The following is a 27,611-nucleotide window of genomic DNA, read 5'->3' as shown; positions in this document are numbered from 1 at the left end:
TATGGAAGAGTGAAGTAGGGACCCCAAGGTCTAAAACACGAGACAAAACATTAACATGAAAATAGAAATCTATACAGCTTCTGGTGCTCGGGAAATAATTATTGAGCAATAACGCAAAGCGTTAAATTGACACACACCACGACTGGTCTTGCAGAGCTGTTGTGTAGTAATCACGACAGAATGGATGTTCAAACACCTTAACTCTCTTAATGTTTTGCTCTTTTACCCTACGAACTATTCACTCACTACCTTACTGGTAGATGAAAAATATGAGATTTGAAAGAGCCACAGGTTGGTGAAAGAAAAAGGAATTTGTCAGCTTTGACAATCTACAATGCTAGACGATTGTCTACGATAATTAAATGACATAAAATTTATTTCAGCCCCTGTTTTCTTATTATCGTCTACTTCTCTTCGCTCACTCATTATGCAAATATGAACAATTTATTTAAAAAACGATCGAAGAGACCGATGCATTCTAAAAGAAAATAGCCTACTGTGGTTGCGAAATTGTCAAACTGGTTGTATGTATAACAATTCCGGCATTCACAATGTTCATCTCTGGTATTCAAATATACATACACATGACATTGACAGATAACTGCAGAAAAACATAGATTACTACTTCTAACTATACATTCTACATTTACGTAGGTGTTGCAGTAGTGTAGGTAATGGCCCAATTGCAATTTTAAGGTAAGTAACTTTTTTCAAAAAGCGAAAACTGATACTCAGTGAACAAACAATAAAGAGTTAATGTTATAAAATTCCTTGGTAATTTCTGTTTGTAAAATTACAGCTCTCGTTTGGTCAGTGTAAAACAATATTAGATTATTAATTTATACCCTTGGAAATAACCAGCGACAGAAGGACATTTTCGGAGAATTCTAAAACGTTTCTTCTCCCAAACATCTTTATTTAGGCATGTATTCCAATGTTAAAACTTGTATATGCATTTGCTGAAAATCTCTGGTATTTAAACCATAGATCTAAGGTTTTTATAATGTAGAAGGCCTACATAATAGAATGTAACGTTAGAATGGAAGATAATTACTGACAGATTTTTACGGGGCACATTTATATTTAAATATATAAAAAAGCTATACTTTTCACAAATATTTATTATGCAGTGATGTCTAATAATTAGGGGGGAACTGCTGTTTGCTGGAATGACATCGCAAATTGAACCAATGTTACAGAATTGTTCAAATGAGCCAAAAGAGAAACACGACGTTTATACTGCTATTGTATTTCTGATTAATTACATTTCCTTATTCCACTTAATCTCCACGATTACAGCGTTATATCATGCAAGATATTAGCGACATGCAACAAAAGAGCTCCCGCTAAAATGAGTGGATGTCTTGAAAATGAATTCACATTCTTCCAAAGACTTAACAAGTTACTTCAAGTACAAGATTTTTAAAAGGCACTTAAAATGTCTAAAACATCGCTTTCTTCATGTAGTTCCGGGGTCATTTTATATTAAAAGAAAGGGAATGAAGAGGCTGAACAGATGGCACAATTCTACCTTAAAGTAAACTGACAGCTGTAATCAGAATAAGCACCTGCCTTTAAGTTGACAAGGGCGCAATGTACAGTAGAATCGTTGTTTTCCAGTTGCGGTTGTTAGGGTTGTTAGACTTAGTTTTTAAAGACTGGTTTTAGTATAAGAATATTCACTAAAGCTTAAGGATTTATGTGCGGCATACACGGCAGAAAGTAAGTTTAGAGAGAACTTTAATTTCCAAATACATTGAGTGTAGCAAATTAATTTGCTAATATAGAATGGCCCAAAATCAAGTAGGCCTACCTAAAGTAACCGATGTTAAATTAAAAAATACGGAAAAAAGACATACTGTAGGTCTTATCTATCATTAGCCTATGGGTTCTGAAACAGCATAGTTCACAAACAAAATAATGTAATCCGCATTTTCTTTCTATTGTATTATATTGGAAAGTGTTGCACTGCGAATTACGTTTGACTGGAATGTGAGTTCCCGGAATCTGCAAAAAGCCTTACTTTATTTCTTTGTGTTAAGCATACAGCGATAAATTCGTCGCCAAGGAAAATGAACACTGCAGCAAAACATTAAGATGAACCCCACGAAAGATCCGAAGACGAAAGATAAAAACAAGTAATACATGCGGTAAAGTTATAAAATATATAGCCTATAGCCTACAATTAATTTCATAAATTGTTTATTTTTTACACAAAATGTACACAAGCACTATAAGAAATTAATACACATAAATGTAAGTGCATTTTTAATGAAGGGAATTGAGACAGGATGATAGTACGCCTACTGTATATTAGAATAACTCATTGACATAATAAAACGTATTGGGAATTATTATACCATGCTCTACTTGGTGTACTAGATAAAATGGTATTTTAATGAAAGAAAAAAAACTTAATGATAAAATCAAAAAGCTTATTGGGGTAGTGTGAGTTTTGCCAGTTCTAACACATTTTATTTTTTTAAATCTAAACACGAGCACTATTGGTGTTCTGAACTAACGTAAAAAATAAATCATATTAGTGTAGAAAAAACTCAATATAACTCAGAAAGTCGGGGAATTAAAACTGATGGTGTGATCAATACTTGCGGCAGATTGTGAGTTGTCAGTGTCGCTCCATTCCCTTCATTAAGTGGAGTAAAAAAAATACTGTAGGTAAGTCTCGGTTATATTTCAAGTCATAATAGACTAGAAAATATGTCTCTCGGCAATTTCCGAACAGTTAAGCTTTCGCGAACTTATCAAAGAAAGGTAGTTAATAAAAGAAAAAACTGCAAAAAGATGCGATAACAGTGCAGATAAAAAAGTCATTGCATAAAATCACATCACAATGTTTCTGAAGCGAAGTGTGTTTTCTGTCCAACACAAGGCAGTTTTCGTCAAATAGTAAAAATAAGAGGTTCGTTATTGAGCCAACGTATTAATCGTTCTTTTTTTTTTGCTGAGAGTCATTTTAATCAAAAGGTCGTATATGTGAAATTCTTCTGCATGAACATGTGCTCCGTTACATATAGTCTTTCAGTCGAGTTTCGCAAGAAACTTTTATTCAGATATGTTTCACGATTCTATTGCAATCGAGCTTGGACGGTAGGGGGGATGAGGGATGAAATGATTTTCTATTCACAGGAGGAAGCAATGGATGTTACGCTGGTAATTTTTCCCGAATCATCACTCCAGGGCTGAAGGTTCTGGAGAGCAAACAAGGATGTGTTATGAAGGCAAATAGGGTCCGGTTGCACTGGCTGGTTTAAAGTTTTCTGAAAGGCTTCTTGCTGCAGTTGCATCAGGATCCGATTGGCTTGCTGTCTTTCAGCTTCTCTCTCCTCCGCGGTTTGTCGTCTAAATCAAAACAGAGAAACAAAGTCTAACAAAGTTCCACTTCACTTCAAAATTAATGTGAAGAAGCATAGTCCTTTACTTCTGTGACAACACCCAGTACTAGCGCGTCTGTTCCATTTTTAACGTTTTAGAAATTTTCCTTCAAGTGTTACTTGTGCCTAACATTAACATATACGTTTAATTTGATATCTTTTCATCTTCAGGCCTACAGTAGGCCTACAGATTTGATCTCTTTTAGATCTAGCTTTAAATGCCTATGATTACAAATAGTAAGATTTACTTAAGTCTTATTTCCTTTATAATTGTATGTCAGAAAGTTAATTTGCATGGATAATACACTTATTTATTATCGTACGTTTAAATGGGCTTAGTAGCCTTGAGCCTGTTGCAGAAGGTGACGTCACGTCATTGAACCCTAGAGAGCCAACACTGTCACTGTCGTCCTTTTAGGTCTAGGTGATGTTTCCGTACGGCTAATGCTGACTATTATATTTGTATATTTAGGTAACGTAACCGTAGGTTTCATGAAGGGGTGGTTAAACGCCCTGCTTGTAAGGATTACGAACTGGATGGAGACGGATGTTCTGTTTTTAACAATTTATTTTAACCGTCACTTTTCCAACTGCCCAGTTTTCTCTCTCTCTTCCTGATATCTCCCTATTTCCTCGTCACATTATCCAGTGTGGCCAATACTTCAGTTTGCAAACAAGAAAATCTGTTGTAACGTAAACCTATCTACAAACTGAAACAAAGACTGCTTTAAACTGCATAACTGAATAAAACAATAAAAGTGCTTAAGGTTACAGTAGGAACATACACAAGCAGTTTAACAAACGATTTGAAATCTCACCCTCTTTTTCTGGAACAATGTTTCACACACTCAAAATATGTTGGATAACTGTCTAGACTAGAACTGTGGTCTTGCTCTTTGCAGGACAGCAATGTGTGGAAGACTTGAGCTACGGGATTGAAGCCAATTCATTGCATATAATTTGTATTGAAAAGGTCTGAGTAACGCTATAGCTGGTATTCAACAAACCTGCTGGAGTAGATTATGGAGCGGTTAGGAGATCTTATTGGGTTTCCTATCTTAAAGTTAGCAAGGTCATGGCAGAAATGCGGGACATTTTTTAATTTGTATAGCACGGCTGTTGTGAGTTTCTACAGAATGAGAAAAAAATCCTTATTGGAAAAAAAAGACATCCCCCTAGAGAATCGTAATGTATGGTGAAGGTCAAGTAGCTTTGTACAGTAGATGCTTATTATCGATGCAGGCTATACAGTATATGCAAAAAATAAGTCGGCTACGATTTAGTCAGATTGTTTGCCACGAAAAGCAAAGTTTTCAGTCCGAGCGCTGCAACGTGTTAAGCCCTTAAGAATAAGATGAAGTGGGTATACTGTAGTATTGCATCTCGAATATCCTCTATCATAACATATTCCATGCTGTGGTGGTAACGTGCAATAGTTCTCAGAAAACACTTGCATTTCATACACCTGCAGCTTCTATTATGCTACATTTGCATTTGTCCACACCTCTCTTCAAATAATAAAGTATTCGTCCCGTTTAAAGGTGTTGACTATGGGTTTCCTTGGGGTATTCCTAGCTGACCAGCTACACATGTCCCTTCACAGACCATTAGGTTTGATGAACCTACTGTTAATGGAATAGCTGTCTTTTTAGACTTCCTCAAGCCTGTGCACGTTCCTGTGGCTAGAAAACATACTTATCAAATTCCTGAAGAGGTATATACGAATCTTGAGTGTATTTTATTATTCAAAATGTGCGCACTTGCCTATTGATTGCTGGCAACATTGTGACCGTGACAAATTAGGAACACAGAGAACTACTATAGCAGTTATGGTTATACGTCTTGTTTGTATCTTTATTATGATATTGAGAGTGATTAGCTTTTGACATACGTTGCATTTTTATATATCTGCTTGTGCTGTCCGCCTGAACTACACATTGCAATTTCTGTGTGGTGTATGAATTCGCAGAAAATAAAATTATTCAGAGGTCAGATTTCAACACAGAACCCAACCCTGCAGTTTACTAATTCTTCTACATTTTATTTTTAATTACAAATTTAAAAGCCTTCCACACCCACGGGGTTACTTATTTAATATGATACTTGTGGAAAAAAAATATATCTTGTTTTTTGTAGCGTGCCCTGCGATGGACTAGTGACCTGCTTTGAGCTCTGAATAGGCTCCGGCCCTCCCGCGATCCTGAATTTGGAAAGCGGTTAGAAAATTGATGGATATTTTTTTGTAACCTGCAAATAGTAGCATGGTTACAATATATACACCGCAATATACACATCTAAAAAATCCCTACATCTAGCGGTAGGAGTCAAAGCATACGGAATATATGTGTTCTCGAAATTACTATAATTCGGTTACGGTCAAGTTCATACTGAAGAAGAATTCGATCGTAGAAAAGTTATTAGTTAAAGGTTAGCAAGGTATGCACAGGTTACCCGAGCAAGACTTGAAATTGGACAAAAAAAAACACAAAAAAAGAGAAACAATCATCATCGTTGTAACAACTGCATTCTTTAAAAGTAATTACTTTAAAACAGCTTTAACTTTTGCTTGTTGACATACTATGCATGTTTTATTATCAAATAAAAAAAAACATTAATATGACTCCACAATTTCAAAATTCGTGGGCTAGTAAAGAGAAACTACTGAAAAATCAACGGAAAATAAAGTGGCGTGTTGGCATTATTAAAGTGGGGGGTACCGAGACATTAAAGAATAGGGGTTATACTCATTTAATAGGGTAAGTGCTCCTGACAAAGTTATACATTTGACTACAAGCGTGTTTTGTAAAATCGGTATCTCTTCTGTTAATATGTACTGGAATAGTAACTTGCATATTCCTGGGATTTAAAGAAACAAAATCTAGAATACCTTAATATATTGTACAGCGTTATACCTAGTACTTTATTTTCAAAATTAGAAGACCCGATGAACTCGCAGAAATCAATCTTATGCTTATTATTGTCTTAACAGCTGTCTTGGAGCTTAACAGAGACGCATAAAAATGCCTTCAAATTCCATTAATTAAAGAGCAATAATTTCATTTCAGGTCTCTAAATGCAATTTCGTGGCCGGTTGCCTGATTAATTTACTGAGGAAATTTAATTCTGAATGAAAATGGCCTTATCACTCCAGAATATGAAACAAATGCAATATAAGCGCCTTACAATATGTTCTTTTACTAAATAAAAATCCATACCGGTCGGAATTTTAACACTAGCTCAATTAATAAAAACAACGTATGTGCCTACGTGTCATGGAATTCCACGCTGACTAAAATAATGGTTATTATTAACATTTGTGCTTAAAATATCCTGAAATAAAAAACTTGAGTGGAACCCTTTTCATATATGACTTCAAGTTTAAACTTTGTCAAGAAATAAAGCAACCTTTGAACACAACATCAGCCGGACGACTTCTTCTTGGCATTACTGAATAATAATAATAATAATAATAATAATAATAATAATAATAATAATAATAATAATAATAAATAATAATAAAAATAATAATAATAAGCATTATATATTAAGGAGTAACGCACTACAAAATTATTTGAAATTTACGGGCTCTGGTCGTAATTGAGTTTTAACATTACCGAACTGTAGTTCATACCAGCGTGGAATTAATTTCGTATAGCTTACATATATTAAGTGCTAGAACTTTGAAGACTGCCAAACACGGCGCATTTATTTCTTATCATTATTATATTTCTTATATAATCTCATGAATTAGCAACATTAGCGAACGTATGTTTGTTCTTTTTTCCATGTGTTTAGAGAAGTTCCTGTCATTGTATTCTTTGATAATTAGAACGTCCATAGGATTGCCCACGACAAGGCTTGATCAGATACAAACCTTCCCGAGATCATTTATATGAATCCATATATTAAAACATTAAAAGTATGTGGATAATGCATTAATTTTCACAATTATTATAATTTCAAGTGTACAGTTTTTACTTACTGGCCGTGTAATAACAAGAAAGCAGATGCAGAGAAGGCCTACCTTAAGGTATGATGGGAGTCGGACTGAGGCAACCGATAATACGTAACTATTGGCTATTTCTTTAAAAAGTCATGGTTTTAATCTTTGTAATCTTACCTCCATTTTGTCCTTCTGTTTTGGAACCATGTTTTGACTTGGGCATCTGTCATTTTAAGTGCCTTTGCCAGGGCCGCCCTTTCAGCAGACGCTAGGTACTTCTGCCGATGAAACCTCTTCTCTAGTTCACAGATCTGGAGCCTAGTGAACGAAGTTCTTGGCTTTTTCTTCTTTGGTGGCGTCCGATTCTGGTATGGGTGACCTATACGGCGTGTTACAGTGAAGGGTGAGAGTGCCACTGGATTGGGAGACAGACAGGGCAAAAGCAAGCGGCAAAATCAGCAAGATATTAAGAAAGCACCGCCGGAGCAGAGGCAGAAAGAGGACAGACCTTGCGGGGTTAAATTATTTAGGGCATGATGTCATTCTGCCATAGTGTACAGTGATAGTAATGATAACATGATTTACTAAAATACAGATTTCCTGGAAAACAACTGTTTAGTGTTTCACAAATGCTCTTTCTAGAATCATTTTTATATATTCAATTGCACAATAATAAGCACAGTACTCAAGAGATATTTAACTGTCAATCCAACTTGGCACAGAATCGATACATTCAGGTCAACGTTATTCTTCCATATGGCTGCTTGATAAAAGCATATTTTGTGTTAATTTGCAAAATTATCTATTAACGGTCGAAAAACAGCCAAGAATTTGCAAAAGGAAAGATTTTTATTAAAATATGATTAACTCCAAGAAATCTGCCTTTTAGAAATAAAAGCAAATATAAAATGCAACTGCAGTTATGAAAGACGAACACATGGAATTCACACAAGAGTAAAAGCTGCAAAAACTATAGGAAGGAACTTCTTCTATACATTTACCATTTAATATCTATAAAGAAACGCAATTAAAATCAACCCAAGTTTATTTAAAAGCACTAAATAGTCTAAGACTACAGACACAAAATTATAAAACATCACTGACTGTAAAATGTTTACAGTTATAATCTGTTTAATTTAAACTGACTAATACTATGTGTTACCGCAGGTGCAGTTATCGACATCTAAAGTTATTTTAGTAAAACCAAGGTATCCTTTTGGACTTAAGGCCTGCGTATTACTAGACAGGCGTCTGAAATATACAATTTATTGCACTTGTTAAATTCCCCCAAGGCACTCTTTTTCGTATTTGTCTAGTTTTCAATGTTTCCTTCATTTATAGGTTATATATTAATACGTATCTAAATTAATTCCATTCTTAATATGCTTAGTTATATCACGTTTAATATCACATTAGGTAATCATCATTACCAACTTTTCATATTTAAGATTTATTTAATATCAAATGTCAGGTAACATAATATCGATTATCAAATTGTTAAAAACGCTGTACGCTCATCGTTTCTAATTCACGTGCATACACAGTGGAACTAAGTTTAACGCATATATAATTAGCGGTAAACTATGGTATTACAAAATTATGCTAACTGCACTGACAATAAGACAATCACTAATCATCCTTTTCTTTCTATACCAAATGTCAACTGTAATTCATCCAAATGCATTGATGTAGTGACAGAAAATACGACAAGTCTTGAGGAAATACGTGTTAACATATTTTTAAATTATGTTTCAGAATGTAATACATATAATTCAAAATAAATTTGCCTTCGTGCATCCAATTATGGCTTCCAAAGAACTTAGAAAAATATTATTTTTGCGATGGATATAATTCATTCTTTAATTACGGACTGTACGAATATACCACGTGATAATTATCGTGTCATAAACAAAATTAACGATTTACCATAAAATAAAATATATATAATAAAATCCAAGTACAGATATTAAGTCACAGACTATTAAAGACTTGCAATAACGTACAATTACTTGGTTTTTTAATCTTTATACCAAATCCTAAAGCTTTTTACCCTGTGAAGATCATAAGCGTACATTCAAAAGCTCCAGAAACACGGTGAAATATTGTTATACTGCTCTTACCTGTGAATCTGTCTTTCGTGTACCTTCTGTTACTTTCCATCCAGGGAAATGTCAGTCCCGTGAGATTATTCATACTGTTCATGCTGCCCATACTTGGCACTGTAGGCATACCGGTAGAAATTGGCTGGTGAACGCTACTTAGTGGTCTGTGCGCTGGCACACGGATAACCCCTGCCGAATTCAGGTTATTCCCATTCATGTTCATGCCCATGTTCACATTGTAAGACCCATTCAAAGGTGCCATGCTACAGGCGCTGCTATTGTATCCTCCTGTATTGCTGGTGTTGTAATTGCCAGTCATTGTGTTGTAGGCACTGCTCACGATGCATCCCAAACCATAGTCAGAATCTTGCAGCCTAGAGTTAGAAATCATGCAACTCCCCTGATCCGGATTGTTCAAAATTTGATCGATTCCAAAACTTATGGGCTCGGCGTGGGTCTGGTGGATATGATGGGCCCCTATATGATCCATTGTTTCCTTAACCCTCCACAAAATATAGAGGTCCCCCACTCCAGCCGCGTTATCAGATGGAAGTTACAAATGTTGCTTGGTCTCGCTTCAGTTGTTCCCAAAGACGTGAGAATGGTAGAAGTGAGTAAGGCAGAGCTGAAGTCGATGTGCTTTTTTTGCTTTGGGAGCTTGCCTGCTGGAGAAACTGGAACATCAATCATAATGCCAAAAGGCCTGTGTGAGATTTAGCCTGTAGTCTTAGGCCTTGCAACTCCATTGGCTAAAAGCTGAGAGAAGCTCTCTGAGTGACACACGGAAAGAAAAGGGTAGGAGTTTCTGCAAAAGCCAAACCCCGAAATCAAACTGCTGCCAACCGTAGCTTCCTTTTAAAGTTAACAAGAGAAACAAGGCAAAGCGCCAGTCTGCGAATAATTTATAACGTCGAATAAGCATTAATATAGCAACCATTACCTTCGTTTTGTACTTCTGACTGAGAAAAAGAAGCATTTGAGCATTGAGCTTTTTGTTTTCGCTCCCTTTTAGGCTGTGGAATCTTTGAGCCAGACGTGTTGAAACGTATGCAAAGAGTACGAGATCGTGCACAAAGTATTAACAAGAACAAAGAGAAACAACACAAATTTATGTTAGTAGCTTCTTGATCGACATGTTTGTAATACTTCACTGCATTGAACACACAATGTTATCATCACCAGAAAATCTGAATCGGATTAATGCCAAATTATTTTTTTAAATATGCAGTAGTAAAATACAGACTAACTGGCTGACAAACAAAAGACATTCATTGTGTGGGGAAATCGATTTTATAATTAACTGGTAGAGGATATGAAACTCATTCAATTATCTGCGGTTTCGTCTTAAACCATTATTGAAATCACAACAAGAGCTAACTGAATATGAAACAATTTAAAAAGCAAATGAGAGCCCGATCTAGTATCACACGTATTGATGAAACACAACGCTATGAAGCATGCATCCTAGATTTTAAAGTACATTGCTTTAGCGAGAGGTATTATGAATTAAGATAGTCAGGCGGCAGAACACAACCGATTTGCATAACGTTTACTCTGCTGTTTAGTTTTATGCTGCATTTTCATTTTAGGAAGGTGATGAAACACACATTATATGACAAGTAGGGTAAATGTTAATTCCAGTTTGTAACTTTATTAAACATATCTTAGATGTTAAAGGAACAATCCCAAATGACAGAAGGAAGGTGGCTTTCAAGATTATTTATTGTTTTATGAAGAATCTAACTCCAGAGATTTACACGTAGACTTGTGGTCACATGCTGGTGTTCGCCGAATTCTTCTAGAAAAAAGGGAAATCACGCTTACATAATTATTTAGTATTTACATCTATATTTGCCTCAGAATTAGATTCTACCTTTTGTGGACACACCAGGCGTTAGAAAATGGCTACCTCAAGGCCTTCTACTTTACAAAACATGTCAAGGCGGTGACCGTATCTGTCTAACAGAAATACAGCGCATTTCTCTTGAATTGAGTAATTTGATCAGTGATTAAAAACGGGGACCACTTTCAATAGCCTTTGGCTCCAATTAAAGCATGAGAAGTACGAAAAGATAAGAAAAAATACGACGCAGCCCGTCCCTGCAGGGGCAGTTGATTATCTTTACACTGTTATGAAGCCTAACAAAATTAGGTAAATTTTGTACTAACGGCATATGTCACTGAAAACAAATGAGAGAGAGAGAGATATTTGAAGAATGATTTATGAAACACAAACCTACGTTTTGAGGATTTCTGAAAAATATTTGGGTGAGAACAGATTTCATTCATTTCTGCAATTCCAAAATCGTTTTAATGTGGATTAATCTGCGCAATCCACAGATAAACTTTGCTCGTGTTTTTCAGACCATAGCATAGTTATGTATGAGGAAACACTAGTTAGGTGTCTTAACAGAAAAGTAATGGAAATTGCGGATATATAAGAATTATTTTTAAACATACAGAGGACTGCAAAATTGTAAAATTCCATGAGCCCTTTAGATACAAACTGAATTTGTTCATACATCACACTGTCTACAGAGAAGGTTCAAATCATTTGATGGGGACAATTTACAGTATAATGCGCAAAAACAGGAACCTACAGATTACTGGACATTTATCACACATACAAAATTACAAATTGTTCACTTCAAATGTCTCGGCGTTATCTATAGGACATTTGTAGTTGCATTCAGTGTCACATTTGGGAGAGATATACCTTATTAGAAATAGTTCTTCTACGCCCGCCCACTGTCGGGTGAACGTATCTTCCTATCTCATGTTTGGATGGCGATGAGTTGTAAATGCAGATTCCTCCAGGAAGAAGATGGTGGTTCTAAATTTTACAAAAAAGGGCCAATGTTGTCAATGTTGTATCAAACCATGAAATGAAACAAAACTTACTTTTGCAAAATTTAAGTTCAGATATTGAACATCATGGAATTATACATAGAGAACGCTCATGCATTTTACTTTTGAATGTTATTTTAAAATTTAAATTATTTTTTAAAATACATCAGAAAAAAGAACAACCTGTAATATGTCAGAGACGTTTCTAAAACCAATAGAATGTATTAATAAATTAAATATCTATTTAATATCTAAATATTAAATATCTAAAGACATTAAATAGATTCCACACAAGAAAGTTGAAAGCAGTCAGTTCATTGTGTAAATATTTTAATAGCTGTTTCCTCGATTGTTATCGGATAGCAAAACTGACTAATTGAGATGGAATGGTTCTCACTAAACGAACCAATACATTTTGTCTGAAAAGGGAATTAGTTGGGTATTTCACTCAGTTGTGCGAGTAGTTTAGGGAGCAAAGAGAAACGCTTCGGTATTATACACGGGAGTGGGGAAAACTGTTTGAACCAATCTCAAATATGAAGTTAATAAACCAACAAGGTAAGTTTATATATGACATTTTGTTCACATCGTAATTTATGTATTATATTCTGAAGCCTATACATCTCGATTCTGTCCAATACCAGATTGTAAATGAATGTATTTTGCCTTCAATGTAAGTCTCTTTATTGCTGTATGAGCTTTTAATCTTGATGCAGAGCAAAAAGGTACAAATAAAATGTTTTTAAACTTTAGCGGAGGAACAAAACGTGTGAGGTGTATTGTAATAAAGTTGCTTGTTGAAAATTATTCAAAATTTTAAGAATGTTTTTAAAAACATAGAATCACGAAAGTAATGTCTAAATGAAATGAAACAGAAGCAGTTGGCTCATTGATTTTTTTTCCAGAAAGCTTTGGGGATGTGATTATTTAACATAAAGCATTAAAGTATTAATATTTGATATGGGATTCCAGGCTTTTTGCTGGCCAATTGACCGACATTAAACTTTAATGAAATGCCCTGCTACCAGATTTAGTGTAATGTCAACTCGCAAGAACAGGGGCCATTAGCAAAGTTTGAGCACTTTCAGTAACAGGTAAATAATTAAAAAGAAACGCTATACTAATGCCTTCATTGCTATGTATACAGTTTAAAAGGCGGCGTGGGAGAGGTTATATTTAAAGTGCTTATGTAAGAAACAGCAATTTATGTTAATATATAGCTTTTTGTTATGGGAAATGCAATACACCGGAAAGCAGTTCTATTTCTGCTTATGTTAAAGTTTTCCAATACATTTTATTAAATGCTGTTGTAGAATATTTGACTTTAGCTTTAATTAGATTGGACAGAGACAGGTAAGATTCCATATCTGAATTAAAATGGTCTTTTGCTAAGATTTATATCAAGAATGTACTTGATTTTTATAGACGAATCCATCTAAAACAGATATTGTCCATGCAGTTTTATGCTCTTTAGAGTACACCTCACAGTACCTCTCGGTTGTAGAAAGACTACATTTTAGAACAATTGGTTAATGTTCCTATCTCAGTATCTGAGATATCTAATTGTTTAATTATCCAAAATCAGACTCAACTATTAAGCGACAGTATCGGAAGCAACGGCACGACACGCGCCTTGACACTTCGACAAAGACACCTACCGTTCCAATTACAAGTAATTAGAAAAATGTCCACTGTTCGTTGTCTTCATTAACCTCAAACATCACCATCTACCCCTTTTCTGTGTGGATCAAAAAAGTAATATATACTTTTTCGAAAGCTCTAATAGAGATAATCTAAACAAATAAAACATTTACCAATTCACTGTGAAATGTCTGCTTTCTGCAGTACTCTGAAATGTTTGAATAGCCCGGGTCTCTACACCTAGATTAAAGTAGTCATGCCAACATTTAGGCCTGTTCTGTGGCTTGGTTTGGTTTGCACGGCTTGTAGAACGCGATGGTCTTAGACCTGTTGGATTACTGTATTTGGATGGAGGTATCCATATCAATAAGTCTTTAATTCTTGGTAAAGTGGTGGTAGCCCAGATTTTCAGTGAAAGAACGGTACACGAAGCGGGACTACACCATGGACAGGACGCCAGTACATAGCAAGGCACATACACACGGCAGTCTAAGACACCAGTTAACCTAGACAGTGTAATTTTGGAAGGTGGGAGGAATCAGAATCAGGGGAAAACAAGGAGAACATGTATACTCCACAGCATCAATCACCATCCACCCACAATGCTACCCTTGATGAAGGCAGCTCCACTGAAACGTTCTTTTACTATCAAATCTTGAAAAAAAGTCTTCCTTCTCAAGATGCTCCGAAACATAACGTGAATTGCAAGGAATTGTAAATAAAAAGCCCCAACAAAGACTTTTAATATGTAAAACGTTATTGTTGGTCCACAAACAAGGAATCCATTTTTCTTACGAAATTTGAAAGAAAAAAAAAGTTGTTTGTTTTAGTCCTGAAATTCAACACCGTGAGTGCTGATACAGGCAGGTTCCCTTTTTGTATCCATTTCCTTTTCGTATCACACCCTTTACAGTTCTACTCTGAAAGTATCGCATTTCCAAATCTACCTGCGCAGCTCTTGACTTCTGAACTCTTGTGGGAACCTCCTGGCGCCATCTCCATCATCCAAACTCCTTGTGGTTGGAAAGAGAAAAAACATTTCTGCCCCGAGCAGAGGAGCTGATGAATGTTTCAAGAAGGAGACCCAGTGACAATTACTCCTCAAATTCGGAAGTGAGCAGCCAATATCAAATCACCTTTTAAAATCCATTGCTACCGTGCTAAACAAAATACTGCGGGAATATTATTTCAGTTTGTGTTGTAGTCCGTTATTCGGTTTTAGCAAGATGTACAGTATATGTAACCGAAAAACCGATTTTTTTAACGAGCCTTTGGGAAAGATATTTTTATTACAATTGATGATTGGAAACGATCAGCAGATAGTGTATATAGTTGCCCCCAGTCGTTATGTATACTGATCTGTATATGGTATTAACACTACCGCATGCTAAATAGTCTAAATGTAAATTTATTTTTTATTTAGGTTATTCATATTTGACAATAATGTGAAGTTTGGCTTATGTGTAGTTGGGATAATTGGAAAGAACCGATTAAAGTACAACTTCAAAGATAGCGCCAAAGCTGTGAATCCCAACCAGTACTTTTTATGAGCAGAACCTATGGCTAACAAACTTATTTTCTTGCATACCCAACACAATAGATACAAATCCATACACAGAACAAACAGGATACCTCCATCGAAAGGCTGATTTTTCAAGAACTACTTGTAAACAAGATCGTTTGAATATTAAACTGTCGCTAAAGGGGAAAACTCTTGAGAGCAAGTTAGATTGGAGTTTCACAGATTAATTCAACAACTGACGATTGATCTGCAGTATACTGTAGATCTACATTCTTCTAGATTTGTGAATCCTGTTTTTTTAGAATGGGCAACAAAAGCGTATAAGTTGATGTTCTATTTCCATCGCAGCCTCTCATTCGGGCGTAACTGAACCGTCACTGAGCTCTAATGACATTTCTATGGGTTTCTCTTGCATGGGCTTTTTACACCTGAAAACAAACAGGCGAGTCTCAAGCTTTTCAAGGTGAACTGCATTCGCCACTGTAAAATGACGCATCATTTACATAGTCATTGGTTTTGTCCACAGTTGAAGTTCAACAATGGGTCATAATAATATTTTAATAAGTTGGACCTACATCTTTAATTGTTCCCGATTTCTCTTACTCGTAAGTTTTCAAAACCACAAAGTTTTTTTTTAAGGCGACACTAGGGGCTTTTGTAACAAATCACTAAAATGATCGGTTAAGAAATAGGCCTAAATCAAGATTATGAAAATGAAGAAAATCAATAAACATGGCCAGCTGCAGATAGTTATTACAACCATCGTTAATTCAATGTAACAGGGGAAACGTTTCAAGACCAAACAGTATGGTTGAATAAAACACAATCTGATTCTTTTATAAGCACATGGATATGGACTTTGGCTGCAGGACTTGAACAAACTCTAGAGTATCAACCAATGTTCTGCTTATGAGCTTCATTCTTCAACAGGCACCAATAAGCGAATTTTCAACATCTGGGTAGAGAAAACGGATGGCTCGATTTCTAATGCACATTTGCCGATACATACATGTTAGTACTTTAAACAGCACTACACCATAATGCCTGGTAAATAAAGTAATTTAGTCCTTTATAAATTTGAAGCATGTGCCATTGATAAAAAAGTGTTTGTTGTAAATATTCAAACATTCTGGTTGCCATTTTAACTGCAAATAAAGTAGGCGACATTCACCTGGGAAAAAATGCAAATGCAATAGTTACATTTAAATGCATTATTTTGTTATCTAGAACAAAAACACCGGGCTAACAAATCACCCGGTGTTAAATTATTCAAGGAGTATTTGAAGAAAAATAACAGTATACTGTACTTTATCAAATTATAGAATTAGTCAATTTTCTTAGAACAATCGAAACGTTGTTGGAAGAGATAATCGCATTTTGATTTAGGCAATCGATTAGTGGATAATCTGTCACTAAGGATATATTTGCAACACAAAGCCTACATTTTCCCCGAATAATGTTTATTCAAACACTAAACTAACTACAGCATCGGGGCTCAATAGTGAAACACAATCACATTCTTGAATTGATAAAAGTAGCGGAGAGATGTCAATAATGGAATAACTGGTTATATCAAGCTGTTAGGCCTACACCTCAGAGCTGATCACACATCACAAGGCGTTCATTTCTTTGAAAATTTGACTATAGGATTGCAGACTAAGACTGTATGAGCCTTTGTTTGCTCCCGCAGACTGATTTCATTCCCTTTAAATGTTAACTCCCTAAATATTCTCCGGGTCATTAAAAATTGTATTTTTTTTTGCATCTTTATATTATTCACATGTTGTATAGTGATAAAATCATAAATACAAGCAAACTGTTTCATTCTACATTTTCTGTCAAGTTTTAGGCAATTGTCTCAAGTAGACAAATTGGACATTATACCTCGGTTAAAAAATAAGGTTTAATAAGTACCTTCATAAAGTTTCAAATACGATTTTCATGACTTACTTTCACTTTACAAAGCAACATTACATTCCGTTATGGAAGAGGGAATTGTGGAATCATCTATCAGTTTACTTTAATGGTACGGGGAATTACCTTGAGTGATCACTCTAAATATAGGGCTCGGGAATCTAAGAAGGAAAGTTTATCGTTATGTATACAATTTGGCTTGGCTTCTACGAACTTCATTTCAGTGTAACAGATCGGGAAATTTAGAAACCTGTGCCTCTTAGGCCTCCAGGGTCTGTATCATTAAGCGGACGGAGAATACAACTCCCCCCCATAGATTTAACGCCACGGCGATCTATTTGCAGGTCAGCCCCACTGCTTCTCGATTCTACAGCTGGAAGAACAGGAGTACTATGGGTAAAAAGCTTCTCTCACACATCTAACAGCTGTGTCCATCTGGTGATCTGAACCCAGATGCTGTATTGGGTCCAGTGCCCGAACCGCTGCACCTCGAAGGTTTTGTAATGAAAAGAAATGTGTGGGGAAAATATTTTTTCACATCTACATAGCCCATTTACTGTAATATACAAAACGCTATACTGTTCAGAGTTTCACAACAATAGTTTGAATATAACATTTCAGTTGATTATCGTGTCTGAAGGGCAATGCACGCCTGACGTCTTTTTGTATTAAAGCGTTTACTGTTGAATTGTTCTTTTTAAAAAAACAAAGTAATGTAATCTGACTTAAAAGTGAAAGTCTACGAACTTCTTGCGAACCCTTCCAAACATTCCTTTTAATTGAAAAGAGTAAATTGGTCAAAATATTTCGGGATCAGAAAGTCTTTGCTATTGTATGTGAAGTGTAGAATGCAGTACTACGAGGCATTCACGTAAGCCTTTAATTAACCGTTGATGTCGGTGCATTGCCAATTTGAATCTCGTTCATTATTTTGATAGAAACAATATGCGTGCGGTTATTTGCTTTAGGTCTTAACAGGGATATAAAATTAAACACTTCGCAATGATAGCTCCATTAAAAGCCTGTGGCAGACACGTTAAGGTAAACTAATTACTTCTTATGCTGTGGCTGTTGAGCAGTATTTTATGGGTATCCTGCCTCTAGCCTCTTCGTGTTTGCATCTCTGAAAGGGAATGAAGCCGATATCTGTTTTGCTCGTGTATTTATTAACCTCCATAAAGAATGGTTACATAACAGATAAGAAAGATAAGATTTGTTGTTCATACCCGACACACTCAACCCATCACTATTGTGCTGGCTCCTGAGGGGGTGTTTAGACGCTTTCCTTCAATCTGGATTAATAAAGTCACCGGAGAGAGATCTGTCAGTTTGAGTAAGACATCTCTGATGGAGTTCCAGAGATTTCACCGCACCTTGAATCTCAGAGCATCTCCGGAATGACTGCTTGGTACATCCCGAGCATTGCCCTTAAGAGACCAATTTAGATTCAGATATAAACGTTAAAACATATCACTTTTTTCTTTACTATCATTTGCAGTACAAATATTATATATACACCTAACAAGATGTACCATCTTACTCATGGAACGAAGTATTCGAGTAATAGTAAGGGCTTCAAAACCGCCTTTTACCTTTCAAACAATCTGTGGCCAGTATGTGTCTTGTACAATAAACTTCATCGTCCATAGTTGTTTTAACTACAAACAAGAAAAGCTACATGTTTATTATAATGATAAAATGAAATTAAATTAACTACTCCTCAAATCGTTTGTCCTTCACGGAAATTATAGTTTTTCTTTTAAAGTGACATTTTAAAGAACATCATTGCTGTTACAACTAAAAGCGACTTTAAAAAACCCATGTTGCAAGAGATGCTTAAAATAGACGTTGTATACAGTTCAGGTGGGTGGCTGCGTCAGCATGCGTAGGCTGCAAAGGAACAAGTAATAGGTTTATTCAATGCTGAAAAAAAGAAGAGAGAAAACGTAACGTTTCTACCGTGGAGCCTTCTTCAGGTGTATACAGTTGCTGTATATAGTTTATGTGCAGTGTACATAGAGGATCACTAAAACCAGTGGCCATTCTGCTTATTCGCAACCGAATCTCCAACTTTGTCGAAGTACATTAATGAGAATAATACTTACCTTAAGACAGCACTAAAAATTCCCAGTTTTACGAAGGTTTAATAGCTGGCTTGCGTTATTATATCAACTGCAATGTGCAGGATTAAAAAATGTGTTCACTATATCTATAAAATATTACATAGTGTATTACAGTATTTACCAATTTACCAGAAAGTCATGAAGATGTTGTTTTCAAAGACAGCCATTTACCAGGAATGCGGAATAGAGGTAATCTTGAGGTAGTTCCAGTTATTTTATCACTACTAAATCTATTCTGGGGGCAGTGTGATTTATCTCTCCGTAGCTACTCTTAGACCCAAGAATCGATCAATTTTTATTATTTTTTAACTCAACAGGAATACAAATAATGTAGTAGTTCATAATGAAGGCAATTAACTTCAATTAGTAAGAGTCGGTTAAGGTAATAACCACATAACTACAGTAGGAAAGCCATGCGTATTAATAAAGAATTTACCCATGAAGGTATGCACTATTCCCAGTGGTATTTATGACTTTACCAGCTTACCGTTCTAAATGTAACAAAAAATGTCACCTATTATTTTATTTAGTAAAGCAGTTGATTAAAGAAGCGTTGTTTCTACTAAGTTACATTTTTTAGAACGGGTATAAACATTTCAGAAAGTCTTTAATTAAAAGCCCTCCATGCTTATAGATAAAATGCCTTATTTAAATACACTGTACTGAATTTAACATTGCAGCACCATTAAACACCGGAACTGGTTTATAGTGTTGCCGAATAATGAATTGGTTTCACGCCATTAAATACCTGTCATCACAATATTCCACAAGTTAACTGAGGATAGCGGTGCCTTTGCGTCGCGTCATCTGCTCTTCCATTGAATTTCAAACCCAGGCTACTCATTTCAATGTTTTAAGATGAATCTACAAAATAAAAACACGCCGACGCTAAAAATTGCCAGCAATATTTTAAAGTGTAGTTGTCTCTTTGAAAATCGCAGATAATTAGAATAGGCCTAAAGCCGTTATTTTCCCTTCCTAGTTACCCATTTTAATCGATGAAAATAAATATTTTGTTTCAGGGTTGCATGCATGCAATTTTTCAATCAGAAATGTGGGGAACTATATTATTGAATGTTGATAATTGAATCATTTTTCTTAGAGGTGTCTGGGAGTGATCTCCTTTTTTGTCTATTTTCTGTTAATTTAAACTTTTGTCTACAAGATTTGTTTAAAAAGGGAAGTAAAAACTCTGTAGACTATTATTGTAAAAGTCTATTTGCTTAAGTCCCCAAAGTCTATTTGCATAAAATAGTTTAGAATTTCGCCCGGGTAGCTCACACTCTATAGCACAATAAACACACTTTGCCGGTAATGTTATACACGTACCGAGACAGAAATTAAAATCTTTTTGCTATGTGCCATTGTCTTTTCTAACTGTAGATGTGTTGGCGCTCTAAGTGAGTTCTGATCAGTCAGCTAATTGCTTCTGATCACATCTGTTTTGCCTCGCCTATTTAACACAAATGGCCCAGTTGAACCAAGTGATAGAACACCAAAAAACAACAACAATCCTTCCCAATCGGTTTCTCGAAGTGCTTCATTTAGTAAATAGAGGGAAGCGAAAAGGAAACAACCTTTAAAGACCTTGCAGTTCTGTTAAATATGCAATTGAAACAAACCCGGACTGCAAAGAACTTAAAAGGCAATTAACACCATTAGGGGAGTTTTTAATTGCTCTAAAGTACTGAAGTGTAATTACTCCCAGTTCAGACTTTCTTCTTCTTTGACAGCTTTAATTGATGAGCGTGAGGGCGGCCTGTTTTGTTATTTTTTAATGAACTGAATTATACTGGACTTATCATATTACTTGGAAACATGAAGGAAAGGCAAACTGCAGGCCCCAACCTTCCATCAGCTTCAAAGTGGCTCATCGTTGTCCCCATGTGTGAGATGTTTTGTTGCTATTGGGTTTTGTGGCTTTGTGACTTGTACAGTTGTATAACTGTATGATTATGGATTATTTCTTTAGAAATAAGCAAAAATAAATCTACAAATATTTGTTCAGTCTGTGGATTTTTAATTCGAAGTTGAAACTTTAAAATGTTTAACAACTGTACATTTACAGTAACTATTGGTTAAACAATTTAACTAATGCAACAGTAAAAGACACTAACAAGTTGGAAAACCGTATGCTCTTAAGATGTTTTATTTTATTATAATGTTCAGATAGTAAGGCTACAATCCTTCTGAAATCATTAAAGCTTTTGTTGTTTAAACAGTAAGAATGTGGTCAAATGTTTCCATTAATATAGGTATGAAGAAGAGACAGTAGCATATAAACTGAAGTAGATATCTTGACAGCAACGAGAATAGTTACAATTATTAGTATTATTATAGATTGTTATCCTTAACATACTACTATATTATTAATCAACATTACTTACACAGAAATACGTTTTAAAAATTAATAAACCTCGACCATGGTCATAAAAGCTAATTATTCTAATTCAATTATTGTTTTTATTTGTTTATTTTGAAAACGCCTTCCTTTATTTTGTAGCCGCCTGCAGCACTAATAAAAAACAGCAGTCTAAGTTGGGGCCTTGGGGCTAAATGTGCTACTGCTTTCCCTTTCTGTCTCTTTCAGTGCCTTTTATTCCCCGCAACAAATTAAATTTGTCCCATCAGTTATAAGACGAGCAGCTACCAGCCAGTACCGAACAACCCTGACAAAGTGATTTATGTTAGCAACAATACATGTGACAATGGCGAAGAACCCAAAACGCACTCTCAGCTGCTGGGCCCATCAGGTGTTGCCTTTGTGCGTCTATAGCCCTCCCACCACACACACTTTCAGGCAATTTCAAAGAAACAAAGATTGATTACACAGATTTAAAACAAAGACACATTTGTTATTAACGTTCTGATTGCGAATTTCTCTTAAAACAATTTAGATCTCACCAGAACGTTTATTAGAGCGATTTGCCTGAGGGTATAGCCGTGGGTTTAATTGATAAAGCAATAATATATAGATTTATTCTTTAGTTTTCCAGTGTCATCACAAAGGAAAATGCTTTATCACTTATTATTGTATTAAATTAGCAAAAGACAAAACAGTCTTATCCCTCTTAATATATTTGTACACCACGTTACTATTGTGCATCTAGAGCAGGCCTATATCAAGCCAGAGTACAGCAGGCAATGAAAGTAAGATATACAAAGATGTCTCAATCGACTTTACAAAGTTATTCATTACAAATGCGTAATCATTCAAAACATAAGGTATACTATTGCATTTTTTCTAGATCCCTGTTAAAAATTGTTTTGTAAAAGAATTAAAAATCTAGCATTTCTAGACGCGAGTGCAAAATAAACTACAGTAGTTCAAGAAACAGTTATTAAAAATTAGAAATTCCACAATACTCCCTCCACTCCATTTCTTCAAAGTCCCTGACAATAAGTGTTTTAAAAAGAATTACAAACCATAACATTCAAATAGACCTACTCGTGTATACGTTTAACTTGTGGTCCATCAATCATACTAGAAATAATAGAAATATAAACTTTACATAACTTTGCTGGTTCACGTTGCTAATCTGCCTGTCATGCATTATTTGACATTGTGAACATTTTTCCTAGCATAAACTATTACCATAAAGGTGCAACCACGTTATTAGTTTAAAGCAATTAAAATATCATTTACGCTACAATTACTGCTTTTAATAGTACAATACATTTTTCTTGTTATAAACTCGAAACACATTCAGGTGTTTAATGCAATGAAAAGATATACGCCTAGTGTTAACTTTCTTGTTGTTTATCAGTTTTAAAGTTTGAAATTTGCCAAATTCAGGGGTTTATGATTATAAATGCTCAATCTTCGTATCTGAGGTTAACTTTAATACGCGTAATCACTTAGATTAACTTTGTATAATGTGAAAAAGATACAGATTCTACAATATTGAGTGCTGCATATCTTAGCTTTAGACAGGGAATTCTTCGCAAATGAACGTCGCAGCTATGGTCATTTAATCAAAAAAGCTGTCGCTCACTGCAGAACAATAGATGTCATTGAATGTTCGTCTTGAATTGAAGCACTGAATTCAAGCTTTCTTAACACAGATTCATTAAATATAGTGTTTTTGAATCTGCATGGCTGCATGACCTAATGTGCAATAATAACATGGTTTATGTTTGAGAAACAAAGTACTATGAAGTCACTGCCTGTAGGGAAGAGAAACTAATACAAGTTTAAAATTTGATTACTGTGGAATTTCTCACCACGCAAAGCAAAGTTTTAAAAATATCCTTTGGTATTCCCATTCGTTCCTGTGAGATTCTCTTGCTGCGAAAAGCGTCTTGGCTGAAGATACCGTAACTTAGAAAGCAGTCTTAATGTTTCAGTCCAGAAGAGCATTCCACAACCTTTTTATTCGCAGGTCCCAGAAGCAAACCAATGCTTGTACTTCCGTAGCGCTGTAGAATGTTTGCAGCTGTAAAAACCTATTTAACAGATATGCAGGTAAAACAACTTAAAGCGTGACAAGTGACTTTAGCAATATTGCCTTTTTTAGGCAAAGAGTGGTGGGGTCAAAAGTGACATTGCTCAATTTAAACATTTGCATGTACTAAGGCTATAGCTTTAAAGGGTTTCAAATGGTATATCTCAAATCTCACTAAGCATTGAAAAGTTAAAAGACATCATGCTGCACGTTGGCTATTTTGCAATATCTATCAGGCGTCTATGAAAGTCAAAGTAGGAAATTTATCCATTAAATGGATACATTCGGCACTGACCTTCAGAGTGCTGACTAGTCTCGTCCGAGAGTCACTGCAAGCGGTCTGCCGTCCAGGAAGCCTCTTAGAGATTACTGGATAGCTGTGTTTGTTTTATTTTGTCAACAGAAAACATGTTCTAATGTCTCCCACACAGAAACCAAAGACAGGAGTAGTGAAATATACAGGTGACAGATTGCTCTGCCTTTAGGCAAGTAAACTAGCGCTACAATACGGGGTAAAGATAAGACACATGGAGCACATTTATGTCATCATCTTCATCCTGTGGCGATTACTTTTATCGGTATTAAAAACAAGAACTTGTTTCTGTGTTTTTTTAAATATTGTGCAGTGTTGGGCTTTTTCGGTTTTCAAAAACGTAATTTACACTACTAGCATACACGAACGGCAATACAGGGTACCCAATATAAACTGAAGAACAATACACATCATTTAGTTATTTATTGCAGGTACCTGGAATTAAATTGACGAATCAGAATTGAAGAGATAGCTATTAGTAGTTATTGATACCTTTAGCTGCCATAGAAACAGCTGTAAAGGTCAATGTATCTTTTTATTTTTTTGATTTCTTAATCTTCAGAGAACCCACTTCTCTGAAGAGTAAAGGCGAAAGGCACACGTTAAAAGTGTTATCAATAAGATTACCACGAAAAACATGCATCAGCCTAGATCTCCATCAATTCCTTCCGGTTACTTTGCTAAGAGGCCAGTTTTATCTCTGATAAAAACGTGAAATAACAGTACAATTCATTGCCCGTAGTTTGCTAATTTTCCATTGATTTTTCATGTATTTTACGACTGGGTACGGTATTAGTTTTACTTCAGAATTAACCTCTTCAAACTTATCTACTCAACACATTTAGTAAATTTAATGCAGATTTACTTGTGATTTTGCTACTGATATTACCGCTGCTTAATTTACAATTAGTAATATGAAGGGCAATATAAAATACGATAAGAAGGTTCTACCTGCAATCTGCACTTTTTATATACTTTTTGTTTGCTTGCATTAAAGTATCTAAACTGCATGCAATTCGTTCTATAGGATTCGGAATGTTTGCCAAACTAGATGTGTTGGCTGTCACTGAACAAGAAGTATTGTTCCCTTAGAGGCTAACATAAGTTTAATGTGATTTTAAGAGTTCTCTTACTGTTCAGCTGAAATGTAAAGTGACACATTTTCTCTCCTTTCATAAATATTGCATTGTCCAAATGCAATTATAGAGCTAACGCAACACAAACGATTCCACAATAAGATTACATAACAGCGATAATGCGTTTTAGTTCTGCATCGGGCCATCAGACAAACGCCCTATTAATAATACTACAGACATATTATTCTGCTGTTTTTAAAACGGATTCCACAGGGTGCCTGCTGCTGCGCTTTGCTTATTGGGATATTTCAAACATACCAAAGACCTACGTATACTAACCGAAACTTAACTAATAATGTACTTCGGAAGCGATTATACCATCTTGTACTTAAGTCAAAACAAAACAAAACAAAACATATATAGCCCTTTTCGATTTCAGTAACAGCTATCCTACTGTACATTGATAGATTATATTGCTGTATCTGACACATAGCGAAAAATGATAACACATGGGTAAAACTGGTCACAAGATCATTGGTCACGTCCCCTCTGAAAACATTGTTGGCAGTTTTTAATATATTTGAAACTGTGATAGAAAATAAACATTGTTCTCAAATAGACATAATCTCTCATATATGCATGCACATAAAAGATTGAATATTACCTTGTTTCCCCCCTTGGTAAAATTATGTTATTTCAGTATAAATGATACAATTTTAAGACAAATGAATGACTGCTTTGAGCGAATAGTATAATAAAAGAAAAATATTAATATAAATTGCTCTTGATATGTTTAATTTAAATTTGGATTTTGCGTTTCGCTTGTTTGTGTCATATCTTAAATACTACCAAAGCATAATCTGAAGATTAAAAAAAACAGGAACAAAAACATTTTTTTTCCTGATTATCTTTAGCCTTGAGCAACATCAATTTAATGGAAACTTCAGAAAGTCAGTTTAATAATAAACCTTGGTTAAGCTCTGCAATTTAGTTAACAGAGATTAATAAAACCTCAAGAGAACCATGCAGAGTTTGATGCAGTTCAATGTAAGTATTAGCAGTACTTTCTCTTTAGAAAAATTTGCATTAAAATATCTACAAACCTTACAGAGGTCAAACTATCAAACTGCCTTTATGTAAGTAGGAAAGCGTTTTACAGTAAAGTGTCTTAATAAAAACTGAACATTTAGAGCCATACCAAATGCATAATGGTTCTTTAAATGCCATTGTACCAGATGAAAGGAGAACTATTCTTCTTATACTGGTGCATATTTTAAAGGAAGATTTGTGGCATTGTTTCATCCACTTCATACAATTGGTCCTGGTATTTACTTAGAAGACTGTGATGTTGCTTTGTCATAGCTTTTCTTGGTATATTGAAGGATGATCTATCTACTTAACAAGAGGATCACGCCTTTCTACCTTGCCAAATTGTAGAGCTCTTTATACAAATATAAGCCTCAAGAAGTAGGCTGACAAGATAAGAAAGAAAGGATATGCAATTTCAAAAATGAAACAATAACAGTTCCTGGGACCAGTGGTAATGATGATTTTGCAGTCATTACGTGTAAATACACAAAAACATATGAATAGCAGGCATTAAATGATTAGAAACAACTCAAATTAGTCTACCTTTTGTTGATATCACTTCAGAGTAGACCTTTTAGAGCATTGCTGGAAAGAATTCCTCAAGAAAAATGGAAACGTCTAAAGCTGCACTTTGTCTTAAACATTATGAGGATATCCAGAAGTCAAATGAAACTAAATACTTAGAATCCCTTTGGCAGATTTTTTGTTGTTTCAGGCATGCTAAAGTGTCTTACCATTAAAGAAAATGCAAAAAGAGTGTGTGTACATGTACATTGTGGTGAACAGCTTTCCTTCTTATGTTGTTTAGTTGTCACACTACAAAGGAAGAAAGTACAAATCTTTGAAGAAAATGCTACCACTAATTATTGGCACCAATGGACAGTGATTAAAGTTCATATCCTTGCATATTATGTAGACGAATACATTTCTAAAACATTTCTAAACAAGGAGACCGTTCACTTGCTTATTTTATTAATTTATTGAGGATATTTCATTTAATTTGTATTTCAATCATTTTTTAACTTTGGTCACTGAAATCAGTAACTGCAATTTCAACAAATATCTAATCATTTGAAAAGACAATATCAAGCATTATATTTTTAGACTAGACAATAGTGGCTCCTTCACAGTCTATCTGTACAATGGGATGTAGATTCTTCCACATGAATCACCAGTGCATGTTTAAGGTCATTTTTAGAAATGT

General features: G+C 35.0%; 1 protein-coding gene and 1 long non-coding RNA gene across 3 annotated transcripts; both read right to left on the bottom strand.

Moving 5' to 3' along the window:
• Window positions 1–2,185: 2,185 nt before the first annotated feature.
• On the bottom strand, window positions 2,186–10,287 carry tlx1 (T cell leukemia homeobox 1). Of its 2 annotated transcripts, none has more exons than XM_006630745.3 (3): window positions 9,456–10,287; window positions 7,513–7,750; window positions 2,186–3,360 (listed from the first exon to the last, which is right to left on the bottom strand). In XM_006630745.3, exons 1-3 carry the CDS (start codon window positions 9,925–9,927, stop codon window positions 3,138–3,140), a joined length of 933 nt encoding a protein of 310 aa, XP_006630808.1. In that variant the 5' UTR covers window positions 9,928–10,287; the 3' UTR covers window positions 2,186–3,137. The 2 variants fall into 2 exon arrangements, with proteins under 2 accessions (XP_006630808.1, XP_015202907.1); XM_015347421.2 differs by having other exon boundaries at window positions 7,513–7,714.
• A 670-nt stretch (window positions 10,288–10,957) lies between these two features.
• LOC138238178 (uncharacterized) lies at window positions 10,958–24,275 on the bottom strand. Its single transcript, XR_011189317.1, has 3 exons — window positions 24,225–24,275; window positions 12,154–12,270; window positions 10,958–11,235 (listed from the first exon to the last, which is right to left on the bottom strand). It is a non-coding gene; the product is annotated as an uncharacterized lncRNA (long non-coding RNA).
• Window positions 24,276–27,611: the final 3,336 nt, after the last annotated feature.

This window comes from Lepisosteus oculatus, chromosome 4, assembly GCF_040954835.1.
Source record: "Lepisosteus oculatus isolate fLepOcu1 chromosome 4, fLepOcu1.hap2, whole genome shotgun sequence".
NCBI lineage: Eukaryota > Metazoa > Chordata > Actinopteri > Semionotiformes > Lepisosteidae > Lepisosteus > Lepisosteus oculatus.
Note: the sequence above shows the minus strand (reverse complement) of the source record. Positions and strands in the feature narration are given on the sequence as shown.

Coding starts and splice junctions, on each gene's coding strand:
- tlx1 (XM_006630745.3), bottom strand. CDS start 9,927: ATGGATCATATAGGGGCCCATCATATCCACCAGACCCACGCCGAGCCC. Junction 7,751..9,455: donor CACGAAAGACAGATTCACAG/GTAAGAGCAGTA, acceptor CTCCCAATCCAG/TGGCACTCTCACCCTTCACT. Junction 3,361..7,512: donor AACAGAAGGACAAAATGGAG/GTAAGATTACAA, acceptor GTTTTGATTTAG/ACGACAAACCGCGGAGGAGA.